Raw genomic sequence first — 24131 nt, 5'->3', positions numbered from 1 at the left:
CGAAGATTTTCACAATGGCCAGTTATGTTGTATAATTTTAAAATGCACAAACTTGTAACAATGCTGAAAAAACATTGGGTTTTAGATAAATAATAGAACCAACATGGTACTTATAGTCTGTTGTTTCATAAAGCTCTTTTTTTGTTGTGCACTTTTTGTTTTGTTTTATTCATAGAAATCTTTTAAATTTTTTGACTGTTCATTTTGCTTCAAAATCAGTATCTATTGACATAGACAGTTTTTTTGGTAGTTAGATTGGGGAAGAAATTTTGACAGATGGTAAGATGTGTTTTATTAATCTTGCTGTGTTTAAGTCCAACTCCAAACATTAATATCATAACATGAACATAATTTTGTTCTTTTCTTTCCCTTAACATTAAAACATTTCAAGTTGTCTCATTTACACGTTAAACGTTCTCTTCTTAGGGTTGACTGGGTTCAAAACCAACAGTACAGTACATCCATACTCCTGTTTCCTACCTTCACCCTAGGGATCTGTGGAGAACCCAGCTGGTGAGACCTTCCGGGGGAGCCTGGGGGCCTGTCAGTCTCAGTGGACATCAGCAGCTACTCTGAGCAAACGTTGACTTCCTGACTTCCAAGTTCAGTGACAGGATTCAGATTAAAGACCTGACTGAACCTTTTCAGAGGGCACCTGGGTGGCTCAGTTGGCTAAGCATCCAGCTCTTGACTTCAGTTCAGGTCATGATCTCAGGGTTGTGAGGTTGAGTCCCGCATCAGGTTCCGTGCTCTGTGCAGAGTCTGCTTGAGGTTCTCTCTCTCTCTCTTCCTCTGCCCCTCCCCATGTTCGAGCACCCTTGCATTAAATGAGTAAATAAATAAATAAATAAATAAATAAATAAATAAAATCTTAAGGAAAAAAAGGAACCATGGCATCACTGGATTTTTTTTTTTTTTTAAATTCTCACCAACCTCTGTGTATCATTAGTTGTGGGCAAGTATTGCTGGAAAATTTTGTTGGTGAAACAAAGAAAAGGACTTTTTCTGCAAAGCATCGCCGTGTTCACCATCCTCAGGCCAGTGTCACTGATGATTTCGGTGGTATTTGTACGTTCTGCTTCTTCCGTTACATTTTATTTTTCCTTTATCTTCTAGTGGTTATGAGGAGATTGATCTCTATGTCGTGGTTTTTCAGTAACTTGTCCTTCCTTGAAATTGTGTTTCAGCAGCTCTTATCCAAGTTCTGCAAGTTTTTCTCTCATTCCATGGTCCTCCATTGTATTTCAGATACCCGGTGTTTGCTCCCTGTCCCCAGCCCTTGTGGTGCTGTGGCAGTAAGCGTGGTTTATAGTTAGTGCCACGTAGGGTGTGGTGAGAAACTTAATGGTGACTGCGTTGTTCATTCAGCATAGAAATAATGTCAAAAATTAGATGCAACACCCACAGTGAGCCTGGATATTAGTCATAGAGAGCAGGAATTATACCCGCTCAGAAGTTGTTTGATGTGTCACAGATTGACGCTCTACTACATTTTTGCCTTTCAAAGAGCATGATATGATTTACCTCTTCTTACGTCTTTTTGAATAACTGAAAGCCAGCAAAATATATTGATATATGGTATCTCTTTACCCATAGCTATTGAAATCTTGGCTCCTTGAGGATTTGCCAAAATATACTGGACAATCTCAGTTCTTGGATCATTTAAGGTTACAAGAAACCTCAGTAGTCATTTAAAGGTCTTCAAATTTGGCTCCATGGCAGAGTCACCTGCAAAGCTTTATATATATATATATATATATATATATATATATATATATATATATATATATATTTTTTTTTTTTTTTCTCTCTCTCTCTTCTCATCTTCCAGAATCAGGATCAGATTTCAAAATCCTTTTAAGAAGGGAACGGTGGGTATTTGCTCAGACCCAGGCTGAGAGCCCAGGGTGCCTCCCATGACCCCCAGTGTCCCCTCACTCTCTCTGTGACCCTCATGGCTTTACTGCTGCAGGACATGTATGCTTGCTAGCGATCCTGGCCTATTTCCCTCTCACAACCTTACAGCCTGTCTTCTCCCACGGATCCTCACTCTGCCAGTGAGGTGGTCGTAGTGGGCAGGGGCTGGGCAGGTGGGTGCGCTAGGGAAGAGCAGGAGAGACAGAGTTTGGCCTGTGATGCTTCAAGAAACAGATGTCAGACCTGTTTCTGCCTCAAGGTAGAAAACTGTCAGGGTCTTTGTGGATAATCTGACCAGTCTAAGAGAATAGACCAGAAGAATTTGACCAGTCTAAGAGAACAGACCAGAAGAATCCAGGTGACTCTACAGTGAAGACCTCCTTTGACAAATAAGTAGCTTGGAGGAAGCAAAGTTGCATGCATTAATTAGAGAAAGATAGGAAAGAAGACTTCAAAAAATTATCAATATTCTCTAACAGATATAAGAATAACAGTATATCTATAAAACAAGAATGATAGGCTCTTTTTAAGAAGAGGAACTTAGTGAACAGAAAGTTGCTTTAGAAATTAAAAATATGATGAGAGAAATAAAAATTAACAAAAAAGGGTGGGTGATAAAGTTGAAGAAGTATGCCAGAAAATAGAGCATAAAACACAAATCTAAAAAATGAAAAAGAAAGTATCAAAAAAAATTAGAGGTCCAGTCCAGGGTATGCAATATCTGAATAATTGGAGAAAATAGACAGGAGGGAATCATTAAAGTAATAATCATTAAACTACACTATTTCCAGCTGTGAAGGATGTGAATTTCAAGATAAATAGGGTCCATTACATGCCCATAACATTTAATGAAAATAGACTGAGAATAAGATTCCTTATTGCAAAATTTCAGAACACTGGTTTCAAAGAAAAATCCTACAAAAGGAAATGGCTTTACTGCGATGGACCAAGAATCACAGCGGCATTAGATAATTTCAACAGCAACACCAGAAGGGATAGAGCAGTGGGTCAGTGGCTTGATGGTTCAGATTTAAAACTGTTCTTTTGGAGCGCCTGGCTGGCTCGGTTGATAGAGCATGTGACTCTTGACTTCAGGATTGTGAGTTCAAGCCCCATTGTGGGTGTAGAACTTACTTAAAAACAAATAAAATTATTCTCTCAACCTAGTATTCCGTACAGACTATCAGGTAAATGTGATGGTAAAATAATTATTTTCAGATATTCAAGGAGTTGAAAATTGTGCCCACCCTAGCATCCTTTCTCAGGAAGCTACTCAAGGATGTACTCCACTAGAACTCCAGGTATAAACCAAGGCAGAGAAGACAAAGAAACCAAGTAACTGAGGCTAGCACAGGAGAGAGATGCAAGAGATTTTCAGAACAATGTTGAAAAGAATCCCCAGATGACAGTTCTATATCAGGTCGGGAGAGTAATCCACTGGTCCGATTAGAGCAGGTTAGAAGTTGCCAAGAGACATTTCCAAGAAGAGGAAATTGTTAGGTAGCACACCTAACGTGTTTGAGCAGATTTCCAAGGTGGGAAAAGAGTTTGGCATTTGAATTAGCAGTAACTACAAAGAAAACTACACGAAGAAAAACAAGCCACTAGACAAAAGAGCTAGATCATCACTAACATCAGGAAAAACACATTCTTGTGCAGGGGGGAAGAAAAGTATTCATCGTAAACTTGATGGCGCAGGTATAAGTAACTGCTGCACAGTCGTAGCATTAATTATTGGTATAATTCAAAAAGATAAACACCTCTTTACATGAGTCTGCTGTAGCCAAGCCAGCTCCTTCCAGGATTAGCATCCTAGAAAGGGCTTTTTGACTCTTTGTCCAATGTTCTTTTCCCTACACCACATGATTAATACATTAAATTACTGTAATTAGCTTATGATTTGACTTTATATGCACTCAGTCACAGGTTTGTCATCATTTTCATATTGAAGATAATACTTATACCCTTTCTGAGGGTGTGGGAAGTTAAAAAATAGAATGCAGCTTGTTAATGCCTGTGTTTTGGCATCTGAATTGTGGTGCACGGAAGCAGGCGGCCCTTATTACCATATTGGTTTCCACGGGCGGCCACTCACCTAATTATGCGCTGGCTTTTCTTCACCTGCTTAGACACAATGCACTCCTCTAGGGTTACATTTAGGATCTGCACTGCAGGTGGAATTATTCTCAAAGAAGTCTGACTATGCCATAGTGACAGATGTCCCACTGGTATTTCTATTGGATGTATTAACATATTTTTTTCATGTGGTGATATTTGTTGTCACCTAAGTCTATGAATGCAAAATGAAGAGCATAAGAATAATATTTACTAAGTTAACAGCTGTTCAGAATGCTGAGCTAGATGTTAATTAAAAAAAAAAAAAAAACAGTTGAGCTAAAATAAGACCTTGTAATGGTTCTCTGTAAATGTAAGGAGATGTGAAAACCAGGTGAGATAAACTATTATGTTGAAAAGAGCATGTTCCTTAATAACTCCAAAGCTCTGTGTTTGCCTAAATAGCTTGTAGATCATTAAATGATTGCAATGTCATAAATACTGAATATTCATTACGGTGAACAGAAGGAAAGTACAGTGATCAAATCCTTTGGCTTCTGAATCTGGCAATTTTGACTTTTAATTTCATTACTGGGCAGCAAGACAATATATGTGAAACATTTATCTTGGAATTTAAAAATGTGTTTTTGTTTACATTTCATATATCCTTGTTTATGGTAATAATATGGGATGTCATGTGCCTAAGAATTGAGACTGTTCTATAGTGTGAATCAGATAAAATTTCAAGCATTACAAAGATGATGTAGCATTGAAAAATGAAGGGGGGAGAAAGAACAACTGGAATGGTACATAACTCGTGATTTCATAACAAAACGTGGGATATTCTATGGTAATTTTATACTAATCAGCAAAATATCTGTTAAAGTTTATCTTGCTTGATGTATATTCCTTGTAAGTTCTGGAATAAACTCATAACTGAAATTGTCAATGTTGACTGAATTTCTAGAATCACTGTGCTATTTTGCCCACAAAATGTGTCTATTCTCAGTTTGACATTGTGAAATAAATATTCACTATTAACTAATGGTTTGTTTCTTAGCATAATATCAATTTTAGACAAATGGGTAATTTTAGCAGTTAATTACTTAGAGGGCAATTTAAAAATCTCAGTCAAAAGCCTGAGGACATTGTCCTTGTTATAAATATTTATGATGATTAAAGGTATAGCAACCAATTGCTAGGACATAATTGGTATGTCAGAAACTGGTTAGAACTTTGGGGGGAGGGTAGTTTTTTTTTTCCCCCTTTAAGCCATTCACTCTGAATTTTATTAGTTTTTGGCTACCATAGTTGAGTTGAATGCAGGACTTGTATTCTTCCATTTATAACTCTCAGTGATTTACAGATTGATCTTTAAGGTAAAGAAAATGATCATTAACAGTCTAAATTTTGTCCTTCTTTCAGCATTTTACGTGTTCTTTAAAAATTAATAATCATGAGAGACTGAAAATTAAGGTTCATAAAAAAAAGATTAATTGCTGCTGTCTCCAGCTGATATCTAGAAATGTAAATGCATGAATCTTAATATCATGATGATATTGGATCTTCCTGTGATTTTCTGTAATGTACTTTCCGTGTTATCATAATGGCTTTTCTGGAAGATTCCTTGCAAAAATGCATTTGCACTTTTTTAACGGAATTGTTTTGAGATAACCCAAAATAATCAAAGTAATTGTGAATACTCCGCCTTGTTCTCTGAAATATCTGAAATCCTGCTGGCATAAAGCTGAGTTTCATTTTTTTATTTCAATATCTATATTAATTAAAAAGATATGAGGATTATTATGCTTGAAAAATTGCTATTTTTCTTTCATAGTCCAGGGAACAAGCAGGTGTATAACAGACAGAATAATGTTATGCCAAATTAAGATTGTCTTATACAGATGGCACTGAGAATTGATTCCTAAATGAGACTTTCTAATGTTCAGATAGAAAATCAGATAACACCTGATTTTCTCCATACTCTGCATTAGAGCTCTCATTTAGCCGGTAATGATTTCCTACTATGCATTACTGTGGATATATAGAGCCTTTTCCCTTTCTGTATTTTGGGAAATATGATTATTTCATGAAGCTATTGAAGAGTGCTTTAGTCTCAGCACCTGTCCAGGTTTCATTTGAACATTTTTATCCTATTTTTATTATAACAAAATGATCTTCCATATCTAGAAAGTGAAGGATTAACAATAAAAGAAACAGTAGAAGAAAGCGACACTCCATGTGTTGATTCATATTGTGCTGGACATTCAGAAGGGGTCTCAGTAGTGAATTTCTGGTGAAGATATGGAGCTGCTTTCAGTTGCTCAGATCATGTCCTTTGTATCTTTGGCATCATCTGCCGATCTGCTTGTTACAGTCTGGATCAGACAAAGGAATCAAGGCAGCTAATTAAATGGCAGAGTGCATTAAAGGAGTGCATTAAAGCCTAGATTGAAAAGAACTCACCCCAAAGATTGATGAAATTGGTCATTAGAAGTATGCCATATGATGTTCTGTAAGATGGAAGATAATTGTAAGATGAAATTCCCCAGCTTGCGGAGTACCCAGTGAGAGCACATCCTCCTGGGCTGTAAGCTTCAAGCCTTCACCTTGCCTCTCTCCCAGATAAAATGGATCCTGCACTTGACCCCTTTGTTTGCATGTTTTCCAAGACAAACATGAGGGCCCCGGAGGGAAATCAGCCTGGGTAATAGAGTTATGTACACTCTACCAAGGATTTTTCTGATTTTTGGACAGGTACAGCCTTCAGGTGACTAGCTAGTACATCTCATAGATATTTTGTCATAAATGTATTCATTCCTATTATTTGAGACCTCTCTGAGAGGATATAAAGAGAGGTTGGTTGATCATTGTATCCAAAGTGTTTCCTGCATTCCGTTTGAAATTTTACTGTGTTATAGCTTATGCATATGAGCTTTTTCTAAGACCCTTAGACTCAAGATTTATCACCTTTGTCAGTTTTCCAGTATGCATCTCTCCCTTTCCTTTCTTATTGTAATTTTATTGTGTTTTTATCTGGAAGCCTGTACCTCTTACTCCCCTTCACCCATTTTGCCCATCCCCCCCCACACCCCTCCCCTCTGGCAACCACCAATTTCCTGTTTATAGGTCTGTCTCTGCTTTTTGTTTATTTGCTTGTTTATTTTGTTTTTAGATTCCACATATTAATGGAATCAGATGGTATTTGTCTTTTTCCGACTGACTTATTTCACGTAGCGTAATACCCTCTGGGGGGTCTATCCATATTGTCACAAATGGCAAGATCTCATCTTTTATTGCTGAGTAATATTCCATGAGTGCGTGTGCGTGTGTGTGTGTGTGTGTGTGTGTGTGTGTGAACGTGTGTGCGCAGTGCCATATCTTCTTTATCCATTCATCTATCAATGGTCACTTGGGTTCCTTCCATATCTTGGCTATTGTAAATAATGCTGCAGTAAACATAGGGGTGCATGTATCTTTTTGAATTATTATTTTCATTTTTGTTGGGTAAATACCCAGTAGTGGAATTATTGGATAATATAGTATTTGTATTTTTAATTTTTTGAGGACTCTCCATACTGTTTTCCATAGTGGTTCCATCAGTTTGCATTCCCACCAACAGTGCACAAGGGTTCCTTTTTCTCCAGTTCTCTCCAACACTTGTTATTTCTTGTCTTTTTGATTCTAGTCATTCTGACGGGTGTGAGGTGACATCTCATTGTGGTTTTGATTTGCATTTTTCTTATAATGAGTGATGTTGAACATCTTCTCGTGTGTTTTTTGACCATCTGGCTATCTTCTTTTGGAAAATGTCTATTCAAGTCCTCTGCCCATTTTTTAATTGGGTTGATTGTGGGTTTTTTGGTGGTGTATAAGTTCTATATATATTTTGAATATTAACTCTTAATCAGATATATCATTTGCAAATACTATCTTTCATTCCAGTAGGTTGCCTTTTTGTTTTGTTGATGCTTTCCTTCGCTGTGCAGAAGTTTTTTATTTTGGTGTAGTCCCAGTAGTTTATTTTTGCTTTTGTTTCCCTAGCCTGAGGAGACATGTCTAGAAAAATATGTCTGTAGCCAATGTCAAAGAAATTACTACCTGTGTTCTCTTCTAGGAGTTGTATGGTTTCAGATCTCATTTAGGGCTTTAATCCATTCCGAGTTTATTTTTGTATATGGTGTAAGGAAGTAGTCCAGCTTCATTCTTTTGCAAGTAACTGTCCAGTATTTCAAGCACCATTTATTGAAGATGCTGTTGTTGGTTTTTTTTCCCCATTGTATACTCTTGCCTCTTCTGTCATAGATTAATTGACCACATAAGCATAGGTTTATTTCTGGGCTCTCTCTCTTTTTTAAAAAGTTGTATTATTCTTATCAATTGATATTGAGACCCTTCATGTTGATTAGTGTTTAAGGTGTTACTTAAAGCAGTAAAACCATTTTAAACTTCCTTTACTACTTTTCATTGTGTGTAAAAAAAAGAATGACCCTTTAGTTAGGGGAGAGTAGCATACATTCACAAATGAAGTTGAGAAAAATTTGTATTTCATGCTATTTCTTTTAGTTCTAAAAAGTGGGTATAGGTCAGGTCATTCTGAACTATATGGACAAAGAGAAACCTGATAACAGATCTTAAGAAGATTACATTATTTGAATTCCTTGAAACAACTGTTTCAGTTTTTCTCTTGGAAAATAATGTTAGGTAACTATTAAAGCCAATAGCTTAAGTTTGACCATTTTGTTTCTACTTAGCTAGGGAATATTTCTACTACTAATTTTAGGCTGTTAACCAACTTTATTAAAGGGAAAATTCTCATCCTCAGTTCTACCAACTTGCTTCAACATATACATAAACCCTAATAACTTGGAAACCTACTTACTGTATTAGAGCTTCTTTCAAGGAATTTGACAAAACAAAGATCTGTCTTTCAAACCCCATCTGACTCCTTGTAAGCCCTGCTCTGGTTCCCATGGTTTCAATATGCTGCTTAAGGGGGGATGTCTCTGTGCACCCTGCTTGATATCTACCACTGCACTGAGGCCAGAAGAGAGGGCAGAATGGGAGGTCAGCTTCCCTGATATATTCAAAGATCACAGGAAGTGTGCAAGATCTTTCCCACAAGACCTTGCCCAAATACCTGAAATTCTCATTTTTGGAGTTACTCCTCTCCAGAAAATTATCATCTTTAGGAATAAGATATTAATGTGTACATGTCTCAGACAATGTATATTAAAGAATTGCTACAGTGTCTGGAAATGATAAAATGTTATGTATCTCAGGACCTTGAGGGAGTGGAACAAAAAAGAAGAAAATTGAATGAAAGATCTCAAAAAGGATAAAAAGTAGCAAGACAGATTACCCCTGGGACTCAGATTTTTCCAAGAACTACACCTATCTGTCATACATGGCAAAAAAGTATACATCTCCAGGCTGATGGCTGGGCATGGGTATTTGTGTCTTACCCATCCCAATAGCACACTTCACACTGGCAAGGATGTCCAAAGTGACATGTAAATTATACCGTAATATTGAATATCTGGGGTTTTATTTCTGTCTCCCTTACATCTCCATATGACACGCTAAGCATTCTTTTCAAAAAAAATTAACACATAAAACTGCGATGATGTTTTGTAAAATAGGAGCTGTTTGGCATGAATTCTGTACGTTGTATTTGCAATTAGGATTTGGTATTTGCATTAGGTATTTGCACATTTGAAACTCACTGAAATGGAATGAATCATGATGAATCATACTGTGGCCTTTAACAATTTCAGAGGACCTAATATTGTAATGATACCATTATCTGATGTATATTGCAAAATATTTTGACATTTCTCAGATATTTTGGGGTCTCAAAGTTTCTAATTATTTTTCATCTCCAGAAAGTTTGATGTCTGGTAATTTTATGTTTGCGCAGCCTATGGGTTTTTAAACAATACAGTGGTAAACATGGAATGTATTATTTGAAGTATTTATTACCCATGTCAACTTTGGTTTATTTGCCATTGTCATATTTTCTAGCCTTAGATTCACACCATGTATAGCTACTTCAATCAAATAGTACATGTACTTTTAAAAAAAATCGAACAGTACACAAGCAGTAGTGGGTGTCAGAGCAAGACAAAAATGGGTTCAAATATTAGTATTACCTCTTACTTGCTATGTGCCCCTTTGGCCGACTCATTTAATTTCTCTTGAGACTTTGTTTCTTTGTGAAATAGGGATAATAACGTCTATGTGGCAGAGGTGTTGGGAGAATTATATTAGCTAAACGAGTGTAAAACAGCACAGTGTCTGTCATCGTAAGCACTTAGTAAATAGCAGTTATCATAGCTCTTTTACTTGTGAGTCCCTTTTGTTTCTGTTCTTCAAAAAATTATGAAATGATACAACATGACAATGTGAATGACTGTTAAAGGTATCTAAGACTCGATCAGTTATTTTCAAGATGAGAAATTTAAGATCCAGAGATGTTAAGCTTGGTTCTCAGGTGGCAAAAAAGTACATTAAATGTCTTTGTAAGAATTGGTTGTATACCATAAGGCATAGGGGCTGTTGCTAACAGTTCTAATAAGCCTCCTGTAAGCCCTGAGAGACGCTAGACATTCCTTAAAGAAAGTTGACCCGTGAAAATCTGTAAGATGTTCCCTGTGCTTAGTTTCATATTAAGTGGAACCACATATATTAAGTAATTCATGCATTTCAGACCGTTCGTAGAACCTAATGACTCTAAACACTGATCACACATCTATAGACTTTGAAAGGGAGGGGAGTAGAAATCTTGTTTACTGCAAGTACCAGTTAATTCTTCTGAGTAATAAAACATTTTGAGTCCAAGAATGTGTGCCTTTTACCCACTTAAAAATTTTTGATAAAAGACCTTATCTGGACTTTTTTTTTTTTTTACCTACTTAAAACCTAAAAAGTTTCATAAGGGAATAGATGAAGTATTAAAGGCTATCCCCAAGAAGTATATAGCATGGCACTGAGAATACGAGCTGTTTCCTGCCAGGGATGACAAGACAACTGGGCTATAGATAGATCTGCTGCTGGCAAAAATGTCCCTGTTCATCAGATCATTGCTATTTAAGGCATTTCCCCATTGGGGTTTGTACTGCAGAAAGTGAACATATTCAAACTAGAGTATAAATCCTCAGTGAGTATATTAAAGAATTTGGAGGAATCTCCTTTTATAAAGTTGAGGAGAATATCCTGAGGCGACAGTGTATTTTTAGGAAGACCTTATGGCTACTATCGTAAAAGATGGGAAGAGAGTTTCACATCTGTTGATAATACTTATCAACTTCAGTACCTAAAACCATGTTACTAATTTCTGAGAGGATTTTAAATAGCAAAAACAAATTCGGGAATCATCTTTTCATTACATAATATACTAATTGAGACTTTTACAAACTTAGATTCACTTGATTAAAGCACTTTGGTTATATCGGGTATATATCTGTGTGCATGCGTTTACCAAGCATCAGCTGCATTGAAGATGATGAGGTGTAATGGGAAGTTCACAAGCACTGTGTGATGGACAAATGGCTTTGAGTACGTTTCTTGTGCATTTAGAGCTTAGTTTTCTTTAAAAAAAAAAATACAGGCTGACTGATGGAAAGAATTAAATGATACATGTAAGAGTACTCAGAACAGCTTTTAAATTCAAGTAAGCCTTCAGTTAGTATCAGTCCCCCCTCTTTTCAGTGGCTGAGATTCCATAGATATTTACCAAGTTTTATTAGCAAATACCAAAGACGATTTGTACTCTTTTCTCTGCATGTGGCCCCTCTGTGGTGGTCCTTCTTGTCCTCACACTGTCCCTCTGGTTTTCAAAAAGATCAAGTGTAGCTTATTGTGTGGTGATTTTTACAACCAAGTGGAGTGGCTTTCTCAAAAATGTATATGGGAAAGTTAGGTATCTGCCTGCTTATCTAACAGAAGAGATTCCCGAGACGTAAATTCTCAAGACATTTCCAAAGAATATTCCATTCTGTTTAACTTAGCGTAGACTTACAGCCATGCTCAGCCTCCTTACGTAGCTTCCTTACAGCCTTCCCCCAGTAGGCAGCGCATATTCTGTTAAACACATTAAAATATTATTGCTAAAACACCAACTTTTCTAATGTTTTTAGTGAAGTGTACTGTTGTCCCCCTGCCACCATTACTTTTATGATGGTGAGTTGGTACATTTCTAGTTTCCTACGTTGTCTTTTCATTTATATGGATTTTTCTTCTTAACTTATCTAGTCCCCGGCTTGCTTGGTCACTTCAGTGTTTTCCCTCGGGGTAGCGAGAGGTATGTCATATAACACATCATTTCAACTTGGGCCATCTAGTGACTATTCAATTTGATTTCCTATTAAAATTTTATGTGTGATGAGTGACAGGATTCCTATGATTTATCCCTTCCACGGGCTGCTTTTCATCTTACTGCAGGATCCATTCTACCTTTTTTTTTTTTTTTTTAATTTTAGTGAGCTCCTCCCTCCTCTGGGCCTTCAGTACACTTGGTTTGTGTTGCTGTGACAGTGCAGGCTTCGAGAAGTGGTAGCCATCTGCTTGTGTGTGCCTCATACCCAGTGAGCTGTGAGCTCCTGGAGTCCAGGGACTCCATCTAATATCTTATTCATCTTTGCATCCCTTGTGCATAACGGCACCTGTCACGGCACATGGTTGGCACTTAATAAATCTCGAATGAATTTATTCTCTGGAGATTCGTTCTGACTTAACTTTGTGCATTGCTCGAAGAGCTAAAATTCGTTTGGGGGCTAGCACCGTGTTTGGGGCTGTATTTGTCATGTCTGGGCTTCGTTTGTCGTGTACGCAATTGTAATTGGAGTGTGTAGTTGCCTCCTTCCCTGACACCAGTTTTCTTAATCTCCTTTAATATGATATCCCATTTGAATAGCTCCCATATTAGCATGAGGATTATATATTTTCACTAATTAGTAAAGGTATTAAAAGAAGAGCCCTCTGGGACTGCTTGATTTACCCACTTCTACCTTTAGTGTTTGGAAAATCCCGTGGCATTGTTTCCTATCTGTTATTTTTGTATCTGCTTCATCCAGATGTCTCTAAATTCAGCTCAATAATCACATTACTGGCATAGGAGTGTCAGCTGTGTGCCCGGGTTAGGAAGATGGCAGAGGCACACAGTGTGTGAGAGGCAGGATAATACATGTGTGGTAGACATATGCCGACGCTGCACCTGGAGCACAGAGGAGGAGCACCTCACGCACTCCTGTGGGGGGAGTGAAGGCCTGGGGAGGTGGTCACAGTAGGCTCCAGCGAGGAGCGGTTCTTGAGGTGAGACCTAAGAAATACATGGAAAATCACAGGCAATGGGGGGAGGGGACTTTTTTTGTCAGAAAATAGGCAAGAATAAAGGTAGAGGCTTGAAGAGCACTGTACTGGGAGCACTGAGGTGGGTGAGATTGCTTGAAGTCAGGGAGCAGCCCCAGGGCTCACTCAGTGGCCTGGAAGGCTGTGGTATTGTAGGTCCAGACTTGATCCTGTCAGTTGGAGGAAGTAGCTTCTATGTCAACATTTTGTCTACTTGTGTTGATTTCTGGCCAAGATTTCTGTAGTGAAGTGGTCAAGATCATAGACTTTGGAATCGAACTGCCTGTGTTCAAGTCCTGGCTCTGCCGCTTAATTGCTGTAAGACTTTGACAGATTGGGCTTAGTTTCTTTATCGTGAATACAGAGATTATAGTAGTACCACTTTCATTAAAATTGTTAACAGAGATTAAATGAGGTTGTAGTCTAGGATACATCCATAGAATGGCAGTTGGCACTTGCTGTCTGTGAAACTAAAACTCATGGCCACAGTTAAATAGACAGTTGCATTCTGATAAGTCTCTGGTAGGCCCCAAGGGTCAGTTAGCTCCTTGCAGAAGGCTAAACTTTCTTTTTAAAATCAGTTTCTTTTTTGGGGGCGCCTGTGTGGCTCAGTCGTTAAACGTCTGCCTTTGGCTCAGGGCGTGATCCCGGCGTTCTGGGATCGAGCCCCACATCAGGCTCCTCTGATGGGAGCCTGCTTCTTCCTCTCCCACTCCCCCTGCTTGTGTTCCCTCTCTCGCTGGCTGTCTCTCTCTCTCTCTGTCAAATAAATAAATAAAATCTTAAAAAAAAAAACCAGTTTGTTTTTGAAATCAAGTTTGTTATGCTGTCTGCCTTTGCCTTTTGTTTTTAAGCTTTGAAAACACAAAGTAGCTATATTGGCTCACTTTCTCCCTTCTAGACTGAAGGAATGTGGATTTTCTTAGCAATCGTAAACTTTAGGCTTCAGGATGGAGGGGATATTAGGAGTAAAGAATGAAGCTGGAAGTGGCTGGTGATGGTGTTAAGTCCTTCCATCAGCTACACAGGAAGGATTGGGAGGAGGAGTCTAGAGAGATGTGTGCTTCCTGAGGTTCTTGAGCAACTAATTTGATCTAGGCTAACAGAGAACAGACTTTTCCTTTCTGATGCTTAGCTTCTGGAAGTAACGACCCCAGGCCTTCACTACTCTGTAGTGTGTCATCACATACAGAGGCTTGGAAATGAATCTATCTTACTGTGATTTCAAGGTATCCACCCTGTAAAAAGTTTACCTGGCTTTTATAGCCCCCCGTTAGCTGGAAAATATTCCAGAAATGCTAGCTTCCAGGGCCCTGAAGTAGTTGCCAATCTCTTCCGTTGAAATATTCTGGAATCCTTACATCATCAGTCTTTGACGACTAGCTCATTTCAAATTTCCCTGAAACTGATTTTTGTCACTAGCTAATTATATAGACTAGAATACCGATGACATGTAAAACATTTGCTTTTATTATTATTTTTTTTAAAGACTGATTTCTAGGGGTGCCTTGGGTGGCTCAATCGGTTAAACGTCTCTCTTCAGCTCAGGTCACGATCCCCGTGTTGGGCTCCTTGCTCAGTGGCAAGTCGGCTTCTCCCTCTTCCTCTCACTCTCTCTCAAATAAATTAATAAAATCTTTTAAAAAAATTAAAAAATAGAAGATTAATTTCTAAAAACTAGAAATTATTAGGATTATTTTGTGAAGTAAATAAGGGCACCTGGGTGGTTCAGTCAGTTAAGTGTCCGACTCTTGATTTCATCTCAGGATGGAGCTTCTCATTGGGATCCGCACCGGGCACAGAGCCTACTTAAAAATAAAAAAATAAAATAAAGTGTTTCCTTTTTCATAAACAGAATATTGGAAACCCTCGCAAATCACATTTTGTTATTATCAAAATAGAAATATTTTCTATGATCCAATATGAAACTATACACAGAAGGCCATCAGTCACTTCCTAAAATTATTTCTTACTCAAGTATTGCTCTTAAATTCTTGGTTTCTCTGTTTTCTGTTTCCTTTCGGATGAGTCTGCTTTGTAATCAGTGAAGGTTCATGTCTGTCTTTAGGCAAGAGCCTAATCTCTATGGCCATATGTGCAAAAGCAGTATAATTACAATGTTGTATTAATTGGGCCATGTGACTGTTTTGTTTTAATTATTGAAATCATCTTATCTGTCCATTCCTTAAAGCATGTTAATGGTGAATCACTGGATAACATGTCTATGTCATTTCTATGGAATTAAATATGTGCACATTTACATGAACTTGGTAAAAAAATCTTCTTTTGATAATGTTACAGATAGATTTTTTTTCTGTGTCTCAAGCATCAATAGAAGCCTGAGGAAATGAGATATTAAAAAGAATTGATTCTTTACATTCTGCCTGATTTATAGAGTGCAGATTGGATTATAGATTTCTGGCTGAGGAGGGTGTCACTCCGGGATGATGTAAGAAGTTGGTAGAAAATTTCAGATTTACTTGTTGATGAACTAGGGATTTCCATACCTTTATGCACATTCTCTGTAAAGAATTTGGGTAGGAAATTTAGTGATGGGTACCCATTCTTACCAAATACAAGTGCTTGGCAGACTGTATGTAGAAACTGGCATTTATCTGTGTTCAGATTTTAACTTTTGTCTCCCTGTTTTTTCAGTTGTTTTTATTTCAGTTGCTGCGAGGGCTGTCTTACATCCACCAGCGTTATATTTTGCACAGAGACCTGAAACCACAGAACCTTCTGATCAGTGACACGGGGGAGTTAAAGCTGGCAGATTTCGGTAGGAAAGCAGTTAATTACCAGTCTATTTTGTCACGCTGTGAGCATGCCAGGCAGATGGTGGCACTGCATTTCTTTAGGTGTGCTTCTTCTATCATTACGGATCATGATAAAATTTTTTTGAGGATTGAAGGAATTTTTTTTTTTAATGATCAACATCATGCTTCGTGGATTTATTAAAAATTCACACTGTTAGAATCTTGAATGATCATAAGCATAAATCAGATCTCATATTTCTAAAGGGAAAGTCAGTCCAATTTTGAGCATAAAATATACTGAAAGAAATCTAATTTTTTCACCTCTTATTATGCAAAATGTCAAACCTATTCCAAAGTAAAAGGAAGTGTCAGGAACCCTCATTACTCATCACCCAGCTTCTGCAATTATCAATCTATTTTTAGACTTGAAGAAACCTGAGTTTAAGCCTCTGGACTCTTTTGGGGCATCATAAAATATATTCAATAGTATATATTGCCCTGTGGTATTAATAATTTAAAAATCTAGGACCAGGGTTAAGTTTTCCAGAAATGACTGTTTCAAGAATTCTCAGTAACTTTACAAAAGTAGACACCGATTCTGATTTAAAAGTTGTGGTTTTCAGTCATAATAAGTCATCCCTTCCTTAAAGTTTTAAGGTTGGCCTTTTCCAGCTTAGCAGCTTTCCTCCAGACTGTGTTGAGCCCACAAAGGGGAGCAGAATGTTATCATCCCTGCTCGCTCTCCTCCTCTCATCAAGTGTGACATTCCCACATCGCCCTGGCTCTGTCATAGCAGAGAGGGTGCTGAGTCGATTCCCAGCACCAGGGGATGCTGATGGCAGCATGATATGTTGAGATTGCATTGCCTCAATTATTTTTGAATACATATTCTGATTAGAAATTTGTTCCATTAAGAGTGGAATGGAAATATTACCCTCGAGACATCAACATGCCTGAGGTTGAGATACAGGCTTTTGCTGAAATATGATTATCTTTTTCCACCTCACCTTCCAATAAATAAAAGAGTAAAGAATGTTTATTTCCTATTTCAAGGTTAGTAGACTGTTCGATACCTTTGGAATGAATCTACTCTGTTGGGTTTTATATATTGTTTCCTTCTAAAATTGAAATAGAACAAAACTTAGCATAACAAGTGATATATTACAAAAGTGTCATTTATTCTCATCTAGTTGGTAGAAATGATGAAACTCTGTGTATGTGTGTGTGTGTGATTTATTGCTAGATTTTAGCATCAAAATAATACTAGGTGGCCAAACAGAAAGTCTTTCTATTACAGAGTAAAAAATAATGGGAGAGTAGGTGGGTGGAGGAGAGATTTGTAGTTCCTCAAATGTGGGGTATTGGATTTTCTGTGAGCATATTTTGTAGTTTGTCAGTATCAGTAAATTAATAAGGCTTCATGGTGATTTTCTTCTGGTGTTTTAATATACTCTAAGGTATATGTTGGAGTAAGTAATTGCATTGAACATTTAATTCTATTGACCATGCTTTTCTTGTATATTTATAAAATACATTTTACGAAGTTGATTTTGTTTATATAACCAAGGGTATAATGGGATTACATGTAAGTGCTTACTGGGGATCATTTTTTAATTTTACCGCAACATTTTTCTTATAATTGTCAGGTAAGTTCATCTTAAAAGATTATTTTGGATCTTTAAAATTGACATTTTATAATATCAAATTCAGAAATAAATTGAAATGCAGTTTTAAACAACTTAGGAAGTGTTTCAGAAAATTAGAAAATTTGCTCAGAGCAAACGTTCACATTTTCCTTGTTTCTTTTCCTAGTACCTTTCCCCTCCTCCTCCAGGCTTTTCTTTTTCAAAACATCGTTTTGCAAAGTTTTCACGCGAGAATATGCCATGCACATTTTCTCATGTTGTTAAATGTGAAGGAATCATTTGTAACAGCTTAGATTTTTCCTTTCATAGCCTAGACCTCGTCTCTTTATTCAGCCCCTGATCAATGACCATTTTAGTGCCCACTCCATTTCCCTGTTGGGGCCCGTCCTGCCCTGAAAGTCCTTGCGGAGGAAGCCCTGTGTGCCGCCCTTGCGGTGTCCGCATTCTGAAGCCTCTGATTCCCTGCACCAGACCGCTCTGCGGAAAGGTTGTGCCACGCACCTCCCCCCTCAGCGTCATGGATTGAGTCCGCTTGCCTGGAACACACCCTTGGCGTGTGTCCTGTGCACGAAATGTAATGAGCAAGACTCATCCACCAACTGACAATTTCCCCCCAATTAATTGTGCATTATTTTTGTCTTTTAATTTAAGACATGCAATTAACTGTGATTTACTGCACTTGGGCACGTGTTTATGTCTGAGCTGAAGGAAGCACAGTAGAAGCTGTGGAGAAGTGAGACAGTCAAAATGGGATGGTTCCAGGCCGCAGAACAATTAGAAACACTAGGTCTTAATTCAGACTTTGATGTATAAAGAGCTTTAGAAGCAGTTCTTTTGTCCTGCCTTTTTTTTTTTTTTCTTATGTGAAAATTGACTAAAAGAGACAAATGAAATCTGAGTACAGGTCCATTTTGTAAATGTTACTATTTTTATTAGAAAAACTACTTGGGGAGTGGGGAGAGCACTGAAATTTATTGAATTTATTTTTTGTGCCAAACACTTAGAAGTTCGTGTTTCATTGTCTTTTCAATCGAGTTAGGTATATTAACCCATATTTTTAAAAAGAGACCTGAGTTCAGAGAGGCTTGATTGCACAGGTAACTGGTTGCGAAACTGGAATTCTTTAATAGCTCTTACAGTGCACTGAAATGATTGTGTTCATTTGTTTATCTTTTTAGTTTTCTATTCCACTACTTGATTATAAAGTTCTGGGAGGGCAGGGACTCAGCTTGTCTTTCTCACTCTTGTCTCTGCTATGTCTAGAACCATGCCTAGCACACAGTAGGTATTCAGCAAATATTGGTTGAATGATTGAAAAATGTATGACTGACTATTAGTGTGAAGACTAAAACCCACTGAAGCACATGGATGGCTCAGTCGGTTGAGCGTTTGCTTTCGGCTCAGGTCATGATCTCAGAATCCTGGGATCCAGCCCAGCATCTGGCTCCCTACTCAGTGGGAAGTCTGCTTCTCCCTCTTCCTCTGCCCCTCTCCCTACTCATGCTCGCTCGTGCTCTCTCTCTCAAATAAATAAAATCTCAAAAAAAAAAAAAAAAAAAAGACTAAGCCCCACCTAAATTCACTAATTTCTACTGATTTGCTTTGGTAAGCCAGCAGCAGTTCACAAACGAATTTTCTCTTCATTGGTGCTATGTTGGCTGGGCACAGTCAAAAGTTAAAGACTTTTGATAGTGTTGGAGGCTCAGGATTGCCTTGAAGCTTAGGCCCTACATACCTGCTTGGTATTTACTATGTTTGTAACCTTGGGCTGCAGAAACACACATCACTGAGTGAATGTAAATGTGCACAGAATGTGTTTATGATTTGTAGTTCCTACTCTGCAGGCCTTAAAGGACTTACACTGTTGTTGAGGGCAAAGTGTGTGGAACACTGAATTAGATAAGAGAGCTGGCTCTGTCTATAACTAGCCTTTGACTTTTCACAAGTCATTTATGCTTTCTGATCCTCAACTGCAAAATAGGAGCATTAGACAGGTACTTTCCGAGATCTTTTTCAGTGCTGGGTTTTTTTTTTTATGTTGTACATTTCTGAAATTATTAATTTATTTTCTAATAACCAGGTATTTGCTGGTGATTAAAAATCGGTCCATTGAATCTGGAATCAGTACTATACCACCGCTGCCTTGAATCTAATTTTTTTTTTATTCTATCTTCTGGAAATTCAGATAGATGAGAGCCACAGTTTTATAATACGCACTGAGATCACATTAAGAGAAAATTATTGAAGTATGACAAGTAAATGCATAAATAAATTCACCGAGAAATTAACGTTCATTTGCAGTGTAATAGTATGAAACTTAAGGGTATATTTCCATGTAAATGAGATTAAAACAAAATAGATGAGTCTGTAGAATTGTGCTTTCCTGCAATCCCCGCAAGACAAGGATGGTGTCATCCACATTTCCCTGCTATCCTCCCACTGTTTTAAAGGGTCATGCCTAACTCTATGGAAAGACAGCTGGGCTGAATTTGCCCCTGAAGGAAAGAGACAGTGAGAACTCTGTAATATAAGCACATAAGCTTTTGGCATATATATATATATGTGTATATATATATATATATATACACATATATATATATATGCATTTTTTTTCAACTGACTTTCCTAATGCAGGAACCACATTAAACAGCTCTGTGGTTTTAATCAAGGAAAATTGGACAGGTCTCTTTCCCATCAGAGGTCTAAAATATTACCTTCCTAATGTTGGTAGTTTCCTCCTCCAGGCTGTTCACTGTTCCTCATCTCGATCTAAGAAAAGAAATTATTGTAAATCACATTTTAGATTAATTTGCGGAGCACACCAGAGAAATAACTCTACGGAGGCCCTGGTGAGCGCGGGGTTTGTTTGCAATGTGCCTCTCCGAATTCGTGTGGGGAATAGTGGAAAACAGAAGAAATCAGCTGCTTTCAGATGCAGAGTAGTCTGTCAGTTTGATAAATAGAAAGTGTCTGAATAAATGCCTATTAGTCCCCAAAGTGTAGACCTTTAACTATTTTTTTATCATTAGCATATAAAATTCACCGTGGAAGCCATAGTTAAACAAATTCAAGGTTAGATATAACTTCACCCATTTGTTTGGTCTGTAGGATTCATTTTTACTGTATCTTTGTTTCGGGCTGTATTTTCTATTAGTAGAATTAACTATATTTTCCAATGAGGGATCACTCTACTTTTGAAGGGCTTTCTCAGCAGTTTAACGCATGAGCAGTTTTAATGCAGAGTTCAGACAGTTGTTTTCATATACATCTGAAAACTGAAGAATATTTTTAGAGCAATTGATGTTGCAATATGAACAAAAGAAAGATCTATTTATTCCCTAATTTTTCTAGACTTCATTAAAACTCCAAATTAAAATATACATATTTGAAAATCTATCAAAGAGATTATCAAGATTACACATTAGAAATAATTTTGACTGACATGTGAACTAGGCAGTTATTTTAAAGATGTGGTAACCCTTTTAAAAAGGAATGTTGATACTTAAAATTGTCTTCTCTCTGAACATAACTTCATTATTTAAATCTTATTTAATATCCTACTCATCCCTTCGAAAGTTTTCTCACATTCAAGGGGGATGATGATGACAATGATGATAACATCAAATTATATTGTTTTTCTGTTTTGTCTTATCACAACGTAACTTCTCCCAGGTATGTGGAGATGCTACATATATGAGAGATTTTGTTCTCCTTTTAAATAGACTTTAGGTTTTAGATGCATAGTAAAATTGAGCAGAAAGTATACAGAATTTGCATGTACTCCCTGTCCCCACACATGCATATAATTACCAACATCCCCCACCAGAACGGTACATTTGTAACCATTGATGAATCTACACTGACATGTCAATATCACCCAAAGTCTGTGGTTTACATTAGGGTCACTCTTGGTGTTGTACATTCTATGGGTTTTGACAAATTATGGTGATGCATTTGCCATTATAGTATCATACAGAAGAGTTTCACTGCCCTAAAAATCCTCTAAAAAAACTCATCTACATGGGTTTTTTAAAAGCTGTAAATGGAAACAAGAAGGAAATATATGAATTGCAACTCATATGCATATTCTAGTCTGTCTATGAGAAACCTCTGTTCAGTCACCATAAAGCAGATTGAAGCAATGTGGATGGGGGTTGATTGCTAAGAATGGCAGCTTCCAAATCCATGGAAATGAGGAAATTCAAGAGTGTTAGTTCGTTTTTAGCCAAATCATGCATGTGAGGTAATGAGACATCTTAAAATGCAGAACAGACTGCTACAAATAGGGCTGATCATCGCGTTCTCCACCGTGGATGGAAACCTTCTGGGCAAAGGGATTTCAATATGCAAAACTATTATGTTTTTGGGGTGTGTGTGTGTTTTTACTATACAATATGAGGGCAGAATTGGTGGCAGTAAATCAGGTAAGTGATGCAGGATCTGAGTTGAAATATACCAATGTGTTTTTAGAAAAAAATCTGCATGTGGGATGGCTGCAGCGCTGAGTGCTGGCGGTGATGACCGGGTGGGGGAATGGTAGGTGATGTTAGCAGGAGCGGCAGTGAAACAAACCTCAGAATCATGGAACAGTCACAGGCGACTCAGAACAGCAGTGCTTACACTTGAACATGGGTTTTGTTAACCTATAGGTACGTGGAAAAGGTTGCTTGGAGTTTAACAATTCACTGATGTCCCTTATTCACCGATCTTCCTCTGTCTCCTGCTCTTTCCCTTCCCAGAAGCCACATTTTAAAATGCAGCCCAAACCAGGCTCCGCTGATACATATGTCAACAAGCCTGATTTATACTAGAATCTTGGTCACAGTGAGTCATTGTAGTCTGAATCACATGTTTTCAAAAATTTTTACTGGGTAGCTAGAGAAGCTGGCTACCATGAAAAATCTGAGATATATTGTAAATTCTGAAAGTTAGACATACTTAAAAAATTTGTGATTTTGATGGCTTTTCCCCTCACTTTAATACTATCAGTTCAATATTAGTTTACTTTTCCTCTTTTGTTTTCTAAGGTTTTTAAAATGTCATATGGGTTGGTTCATTTACTTTTGAAGTAGTGCATATTTATATTATAGTAAAAATTTTCTTCTCACCTTGAATGATTTCTTCTGTTACAGTAGATCAACATAGGAAGCTAGGACTTTTCTTTTCTCATGTTAATAAAAGAAAGTACTGGAGGGACACCTGGGTGGCTCAGTAGGTTAAGCCTCTGCCTTCTGCTCAGGTCATGATCCCAGGACCCTGGGATCGAGTCCCGCATCAGGGTCGCTGCTCAGTGGGGGAGTCTGCTTCTCTCTCTGCCTGCTGCTCCCCCTGCTTGCGCGCTCTCTCTTTCTCTCAAATAAATAAATAAATAAATACATAAATAAATAAATACATAAATAAAATGTTTTAAAAAAATACTGGAAAAATAAAAAGTACAAAAAATTGAGAACTAATGATCTGTGCTGCTTAGAAATTTTAGATACATGTCTGAAAAAGTCTGTTTTATCACATACTATAAAAATAAACTTGATGTGCACAATCAAGCTTACAGATCTAAAATAATACAACTTTTTGCAAAAATTCAAACCTTAAAAATGGAATGTCTTTCAGTTAAATATCTGTCAAGTTATTTGACATTCTAATTTTTAATCTGGAAGGATATTGATAGAAAATGCAGATTGGAGTGTTTGGTTTTTCTTTCCAGTTTTGGAGTTAGACTTGCCAGCTGAGGAATCTATTGTGTGAAACAACAACCAGCAAATGTTAAATGTGAAAACTGTGCTTAGAACCAGCCTGGAGGTCGTAGAAGGGGGGTCAGTGAGTTGGCTACACTGAGTGCCCCTCACATGAGAATGGGACAAAAAGGTGTAAAGAGAGGCGTAGGAAAAGTCAGAGGTAGTTTCTGAGAAGGTATTGGTAAGCTCTCATCCTACTTAAAACATGTTAGGAGCATCTAATCAGAATCACTACTATTAATGTTAAAAGAACAATATGAAAGAAGTATGATGTGGTAACCTTTTGCTCCAAGAGTTGGAAGCAGAATGTAATGTTATTTTCGAAGCCCTCATCCAGTTGTCGATAGAGTCTTATCATTGGGAAAGTTTTGTTATTTTTGTTTTTCAGATAAAGGCAGCAAGGCTATGAGGGGAAAGTTGACATGAATTTGTTATAATTGTGTAAGAAAACCTACTACGTTCACATTTCCAGAATTTTTAATTTTAGATTTTCTCTGGATTTTGAAGGAAACTCACAGATTGTCTTGTCCAAATTCTTCATCTTAAACATGTATACACTTTGGCTCAGCTATTGAAAATAAGTTAACATTGAGCCTGTTACTTAGTAAGTGATGTGTTCAGTTATTAATGTTACTGTCGCCAGTGTCTCTAGAGTCCTAGTGTAGTACCCAATA

At 37.4% G+C, this 24131-nt stretch overlaps 1 protein-coding gene across 7 annotated transcripts in view; it reads left to right on the top strand.

The window, feature by feature from the left end:
• The window catches only part of CDK14 (cyclin dependent kinase 14), a 924301-nt gene that overhangs the window by 404158 nt on the left and 496012 nt on the right, over window positions 1-24131 (top strand). For all 7 annotated transcript variants that reach the window (XR_015724025.1, XR_015724024.1, XM_045793298.2 and 4 more), the window contains one exon: window positions 15976-16099. Coding sequence is in view for 5 of the 7 variants with exons in the window: in XM_045793298.2 (XP_045649254.1) it covers window positions 15976-16099 (124 nt within the window). In the remaining 2 variants the exon portion in view is untranslated. The remainder of the gene's footprint in view (window positions 1-15975; window positions 16100-24131) is intronic.

Source organism: Ursus americanus, chromosome 3 (genome assembly GCF_024610735.1).
Source record: "Ursus americanus isolate L20-20 chromosome 3, mUrsAme1.1.p, whole genome shotgun sequence".
Lineage (NCBI taxonomy): Eukaryota > Metazoa > Chordata > Mammalia > Carnivora > Ursidae > Ursus > Ursus americanus.
This window is presented reverse-complemented; position numbering and strand designations above follow the sequence as displayed.